Here is a 7,189-nt window from a genome sequence, read left to right as displayed (position 1 = left end):
GAACGATTTTTTGACTTATGATGGGTTTATTAGAACATAATCCCATTGTAAACATCTGTATTTGTCTTTCTGTGATTGGCTTATTTCACTTAGCGTACCCTGTGTTGTAGCCTGTGGCAGGATTTCCTTCCCTTTTTTTTTTTTTTGAGACAGAGTCTCGCTCTGTCACCCAGGCTGGAGTGCAGTGGTGCTATCTCCGCTCACTGCAAGCTCTGCCTCCCGGGTTCACGCCATTCTCCTGCCTCAGCCTCCCCAGTAGCTGGGACTACAGGTGCCCACCACCACGCCCGGCTAATTTTTTTGTATTTTTAGTAGAGATGGGGTTTCACTGTGTTAGCCAGGATGGTCTCGATCTCCTGACCTCATGATTCGCCTGCCTCGGCCTCCCAAAGTGCTGGGATTACAAGTGTGAGCCACCGTGCCCGGCCAATTTCCTTCCTTTTCTATGGAGATACCACTTTGGTTATCCACTCATCTGTGGATGGACACAGGTTGCTTCTACCTCTTGGCTTTTGTGAGCAGTGCTGCTATGAACGTGGGTGTGCAGACATATCTTCGAGACCTTCCTTTCCAATCTTTTGTCTCTGTTCTCAAATGGAATTGCTGGACCCTGTGGTAGTTCTAATTTTAATTTATTGAGGAGCCTCTACTGTTTCCCATAGTGGCCATATCATTTTATAATCCCACCAGCAGTGCACCAGAATTCCAATGTCTCCACATCCTTGCAAACACTTATTTTCTGTGCAAACGGACGTGAAACTGGATTTTCAGGGGGCTGTGATGGGCTGGACTGTCTCCCTTAGATTCGAATGTTGAAGTCCGCCACACCCCAGTGTCTTAGAATGCAACTGTATTTGGAGGTAGACTTTAAAGAGATGGTTGAATTAAAATAAGACCCCAAATTCAATGTGACTGGTATGTCTATAAAAAGAGAAGGTCTGGACATCTGGAGATACATTAGGGATGAGTGACTGCTCGGAGGAAAGACCCTGTGAGGCACAGCAAGAAGGCAATGTCTTCTTGCCCAGGAGACACCAACCCGTGACACCCTGACCTTAGACTTCCACCCCCTAGAACTGTGAGAGGTAGACCTCCTTGCACTGTAAATCACTCATTCTGTTACTGCAGTCCCAGAAAACTAACACAGACCTTTGCTGGGCAGAATGCCTTTGCTTCTCTGCAGACAAGATTACTTTTGCACTATTGCACTATTGCTATCAAAATAATTATATGGGGCTGGGCGTGGCGGCTCACACCTGTAATCCCAACACTTAGGGAGGCCGAGGTGGGTGGAGTGCTTGAGGTCAGGAGTTCAAGACCAGCCTGGCCAACATGGTGAAACCCCGTTTCTACTAAAAATACAAAAAAAAAAAAAAAAAATAAGCTTGGTGTGGTGTGCACCTGCAATTCCAGCTATTCGGGGGGCTGAGACAAGACAATTGCTTGAACCTGGGAGGCAGAGGTTGCAGTGAGCCAAGATCTTGCTACTGCCCTCCAGGCAACAGAATAATAATAATTTTTATTATGGAATCAGTGTCAAATGCTGGCGCCTTCTGGGGGCAACACACAGTTTCCCACCAAAGTGCATCAGTGCCCCAGGCAGTCAAGGTGCCAGGAGATGAGGAGGCTGTGGATCTTCTGTCCACCTGGGAGCAAGCCTGCAGCTTGGGACCCTCCTGGGACCCTGCACCCGCCACTGCCCTGCCCTCCTGGGCTCTCGTGGGAGTGAAGCAGGGTGGGCTCTGTAGGAGTTAAAGAAAGAGGAAAGAAACATGAAAAGCGGCTCGACAAAGACAGGTTTATTTTGGAGAATAAACCTGAGAGGGACTTCTGGCCGATTTTGGTCAGGAGCGTTCTCTCGTACAAACTAAGGATCTTTAAGGGTTTAGGAAGCGGGGAGCTTATCACAGGCTCGGAATGTTTCTGTGTGAGGGAAAGTTTATTGCGGGCTTGGAATGTTTCTGGTCGGAGGGGAGGTTATCTCGAGGTTGGCATGTTTCTGGTTGGAGATGTTATTTGTGGTTTATGGTCGTGCTGACATTAGCTATTAGGCTGATATGTTTTGGGCTGGATTTAGGCAGCTTTTTAATCAAAGGGAACTTAAAATGGCGGTGTTTGTCCAAGACGGCCATACTCCTGCTCTGTCCCGCTCCAGCCCTGGGGGGCCCCTCGGGCTCTTCTCTTGGATGGTGTGTGAATGGGCACATGTGGAGGGGCTGGTCCAGCTCTGCCTGCCTCTGGCCATCCAAAGGAGGGACAGCAGGGCCTGGGCAGCATTGCCAGCCTTGGAGCACCGGGGCTGTGGAGGCTGCTTGAGAGGACACAGAGCCCCCTCTGTGCTCAGGTCGTGGAGGGCCTCGGGCACTACGGTCTGCCAGGCACCACCTGTCACAGCTACTCAAACACCCAGGGCCACCACGGAGGGCCGATGGCCGCAGGGTGGCTCAGGACCCGCCCCACCCCTGTCCCTGCCTTTCTGGCTGCCATCTAGTCCCTGGACAGGCGCTCCCCACCCCCAAGCAGGCCCCACCCAATCTCCTGCCCAGGCAGGAGCTCCCCCTGCCGCCCTCACAGACCTCACCTCTTCCTACACGTTTCCAAGGCAGCGCCCCGCCCCGCACCCTGACAGGCCCCGCCCCCACCCCGCCAGGCCCCGCCTCTCTCTCCGACCCTGGACAGTCCCCGGGACCCACCCCGCCCCCAGGTCCTGCCCCCGCCCGCCTCCGCGGGGCCTCCCACCCTCCTGGGCGGAGTCCTCCCGCCCCCTCCCCGAGGGTGCCCCCGCCGGCCCCGCCCTCCCAGGCTGCCCCCGGCGCCCCGGGCCTCCTCCCCTCAGTCCCTGAGTCCCGCAGGCCCCGCGTCGCCGCTGCACCCCCTGTCCACTCCGGTGGTCCCTGGTCCGGCATGGCGCGCGCGGTGGGGCCCGAGCGGAGGCTGCTGGCCGTCTACACCGGCGGCACCATTGGCATGCGGAGTGAGCTCGGAGGTGAGTCCGAGACCCAGCGCCCTGGGCGGGGTAGGCCTCTGGACCTGGCCGCTACCGGGAGCCTCGGACCCTCCTGCATCCACGGGGGTCGTTGGGGAGTCAGATCCGCGCCTGGATGGGGGGTGCGGGCTGGGGTCGCTCTCCTTCGGTTCCGGCCACTAGCGTCCCGGCGCGTGGAGCCCCCACCTGGACAGAGGAGGTCGCGGTGGGTTCTCTCCGTCGCGGTGCTCCCGGGAGCGCCCTGCGACCCTGGGACCAGGCCCCTGTGTTGCCGCTGCGTCTCTGAGGGCCAGCGACCTGGAGCCCTGGAATATGGGGCGGGAGGGCCCCAGGGCATTGGCCTGCCTCTCCTGCCCTGGACACACAAGTCGAGAAGGCTTAGGAGGCTGCAAGGACCCCTCACCTGCGACACCCGCGAGGATGTCCCCATCGCCTGAGTCCCCTGGGGTCCTGGTCAGGCAGCAGTGGCTGGCACAATACTGGGGCTACCTGGCATCTGCAGGGACGCACGTGTTCACACCCGAGTTGGCCTCAGAGCCCTGCTTCCTCTGCCCCTGCGTGGACCTGGTTGACCAGAGACCAGCGACTGCATCTGGACTGAGTTCTGCCTGGGTGGGGTCAGGGTCTGGGACAGGCACCGAGCTCTGTGGTACTCCAGCACAGTGCTGCCAGCCTGGGCTGGGCACAGGAAGGATGGTAGCTTGGGGAGCCTGAGGCCACCAGGATGGGGAGAGGACAGTTGCACTGGAGCCTCCAGAATGCCCGGGTGTTCCCCAGGAGGGCAGGACACTGCCTGGGGCCCCCACGTGGGCTCTGCTGTGATGTTGGGTGCTCCCTCCCTTGGGGCCAGAACAGCCCCCTCGCCCCATCTTGAACCTCTTTGCGACCCTCCGTGGGCTGCTGCCTGCCTTTCCCTCAGGAGCCCTTTCCACTCCTCCTCCCACTCCCTGCTACCCTGGCCCCTCCCCACACTCCTGCTAGTGTCCAGTGCAGCTCTCCCTCCTGAGACGGCTGGGACCCTCTCCGGCTCTGCCAGAGCCCCAGGGCCTCCCCTGGCACGACCAGAACATTCTCTTGTCCCTTGCGCATCTGCCAACCACTTCCCCGCCTCTCCTTAACCCACCCCCTCTCACGGCCTATTCCCTGGCAGCTGCCCCTCCTGGCCACCGCTTTCTGCTGAAGTGGCCGCTTAGAAGCCCCCAGCACTCTGTCGGTGCTCTCAGATTCCACCCACCGCACCGTGGCCAGTGCAGACCCCTCTGGAGGCCCAGGAAACAAAACCTAGTGGGGCTCGTCCACGAGGGACTCAGGCCCCAGGAACGTGGCTGTCCAGGCTGCCAGGAGCCTCCTCTGCACTTCTCTCTCTGCCTGTGAATGGAACAAAGTCATTCACAGCTTGGCAAACCCCTGTGTGACACTCCACTGACACAGAGTGACATAGTTCCTGTGCTTGGCCCTCACAAGCTAGCGAGAGAGGCTGCCATTGAAGGGATAGCACGCATTAAGGAGCTAGTCCCAGGGGCAGGATCTGCCAGGGCCCTGCAGGGGCTGTGGGCTGATAACAGGGTCTGGACCCGGTGGGTGGTGTGGAGTTTTGAGGCGGCCCAGGGAGGGCTTCTCTGAGGACACAAGACCTGCAGGACAAAGGTGGGAGAGGGCCAGGCCAGGAGCGGCCCTGCAAGGTGCAGGAAAGAGGAGTGGGTAGCCCAGCAGGGCCGGAGCCTGCCAGAGCTGCCCCCGAGTGGGGACAGGACCTGGGGACTCTGTCTGGGGCCTCTTCCAACGCCCCTGACGCTACCCCTTCAGGCTTGGTGTGTGGCCAACTGCAATTTCGTTGAGCTCAACACATAGTTCCTGAGTGGTCCGAGCTGCAGGGGCAGGTGGACTCTCTCTGCAACCCCACCACATGCCCGTCTCGCTTGGCCCCCGCGTGCTCGCCGCAGCAGCCTGTGGGTGCACTCACACGCGTGCACCGCATTTCTGAAAGAGGCTGTGAGGTCCTGTGTCTGGGTAGGAAACAAGAGACTTTGAGGCTGGAAACTGGGTGTGGGGCGTCAGTCTTCAGACCTGAAGCAGCCTTCTGAGATCCCTCGGTGCTCTGTGCACTGGGGTCCTGGTTTGTGCCCAGCAGCCCGTCCTCGTGTGGCTGCGAGGTCACCCCCAGCTGTTGCTAGCTGACCCACGTGGGACATCCACTTCCAGGAACCCGCAGGAATGGGCTCCCCCAACCGCTCGTGAGGTTGGAGCAGCCAGACTGTCAGGCGTCAATGATTTACTCCCTCTATACTGCTGACGTGGTCTCTGGCCTTCCCTGGGGAGGTGAGAGGGGAGTGGTTGCTTTGCCACGGTAAAGCTGTTTTGATTGTCACTGTTGGAACGGCTTCTGCGCCTGCTGGTAAACAGTGACCTGTGGGTGGAACGCTGCACACCTGGAGCCCTACCAGAGTTCAGGGAGGGCAGAGGTGATGCCAGTGGGGACGCCCCTTGACCCATCCCTTCTCTGAGTTCATTGAAGCTATCACAGGTCAAGGGGCATAGTGAATCCAAACACGGCTGATAACCCCAAGCCCAAGCTGGCATCAGTGGCCACGTTCCGTACACCCGGGAAACTTGAAGCCTTCCTGTGTCAAACTGGGAACCCCACCTGTAGGGACCAGCCCCACAGGGTCAGTGGGTCTCTCCCTGTGTGCGGCGATGAGAGAGCGTAGAAAAGACACAAGACAAAGAGATAAAAGAAAAGACAGCTGGGCCCTGGGGACCACTACCACCAATGCGTGGAGATAGATAGTGGCCCCGAATGTCTGGCTGCGCTGTTATTTATTGTATACAAAGCAAAAGGGGCAGGGTAAAGAATGTGAGTCTTCTCCAATGATAGGTAAGGTCACGTGGGTCACGTGTCCACTGGACAGGGAGCCCTTCCCTGCCTGGCAGCCGAGGGAGAGAGAGAGAGAAGACAAAGAGAAAGACAGCTTATGCCATTATTTCTACATATCAGAGACTTTTAGTACTTTCACTAGTTTACTACTGCTATCTAGAAAGCAGAGCCAGGTGTACAGGATCGAACATGAAGGCGGGCTAGGAGCGTGACCACTGAAGCACAGCATCACAGGGAGACGGTTAGGCCTCCGGATAACTGCGGGAAAGCCTGACTGGTGTCAGGCCCTCCACAAGAGGTGGAGGAGCAGAGTCTTCTCTAAACTCCCCCGGGGAAAAGGAGACTCCCTTTCCCGGTCTGCTAAGTAGCGGGTGTTGTTCCTTGACACGTTTTGCTACCGCTAGACCACGGTCCGCCTGGCAACGGGCATCTTCCCAGATGCTGGCGTCACCGCTAGACCAAGGAGCCCTCTGGTGGCCCTGTCCGGGCATAACAGAAGGCTCACACTCTTGTCTTCTGGTCACACCTCACTATGTCCCCTCAGCTCCTATCCCTGTATGGCCTGGTTTTTCCTAGGTTATGATTATAGAGCAGGGATTATTATAATATTGGGATAAAGAGTAGTTACTACCAACGATTAATGATATTCATATATAATCATATCTAAGATCTATATCTGGCATGACTATTCTCGTTTTATATTTTATTATACTGGAACAGCTCGTGTCCTCGGTCTCTTGCCTCGGCGCCTGGGTGGCTTGCCGCCCACACCCACCTGCTTGCCGGCCTTTCCCAAAGTCCCTCCTGAGCCCAGCTCCTTGCAGGCACAGCAGGGAGGGCAGAGCTTTGGGGCCAGGCAGCTGAGAGAAGCTCCCTGCCAGCTGCTGGGACCAGCTGCCACACGGGTCCCAGCAGCCGAGACTGTCGGTGGAGTGACGCCCATGGCTTCTTGGTCACTGCAGTGGCGTTTGTGCCCTTGGCCTGGACCTCCTTCCTGAATGGGTGCTACACGTTCACAAGGTTCTAATCCTAAGCGTGACTTCGCTGGTGACAGTGGGGCCCATTGTCTTAGAGAGCAAAGCCTCCCTTCCAGGTGTTTGGCAGGGAGCTGAGGAGTTTCCGAGTCACCAGCAAACTCAGGCACCTGCCTGGATGGGCCAAGGAAGAGGTTCCAGGCAGGGCCGGAGGGTTCAGGTTCTGCAGCCCTTGAAGCTTTTGGAGGGCCCTCATTGAGAAAAGTAATACAAGTTACAAAATCAGAGTTAGGTGTAAAAGTCAGTGTTTATTTATTTTTTATTTATTTTTATTTTATTGAGACAGTCTCGCTC

The 7,189-nt window shown here is 57.4% G+C and overlaps 1 protein-coding gene across 1 annotated transcript in view; it reads left to right on the top strand.

The window, feature by feature from the left end:
- The first annotated feature begins 2,840 nt into the window (after nucleotides 1-2,840).
- The window catches only part of ASPG (asparaginase), a 28,071-nt gene continuing 23,722 nt past the window's right edge, over nucleotides 2,841-7,189 (top strand). Inside the window, exon 1 of the mRNA XM_030803189.1 lies at nucleotides 2,841-2,986. Within this exon, the coding sequence (XP_030659049.1) occupies nucleotides 2,905-2,986 (82 nt within the window). The 5' untranslated portion in view covers nucleotides 2,841-2,904. The remainder of the gene's footprint in view (nucleotides 2,987-7,189) is intronic.

This window comes from Nomascus leucogenys, chromosome 22a, assembly GCF_006542625.1.
Source record: "Nomascus leucogenys isolate Asia chromosome 22a, Asia_NLE_v1, whole genome shotgun sequence".
NCBI classification, from domain to species: Eukaryota; Metazoa; Chordata; class Mammalia; order Primates; family Hylobatidae; genus Nomascus; species Nomascus leucogenys.
This window is presented reverse-complemented; position numbering and strand designations above follow the sequence as displayed.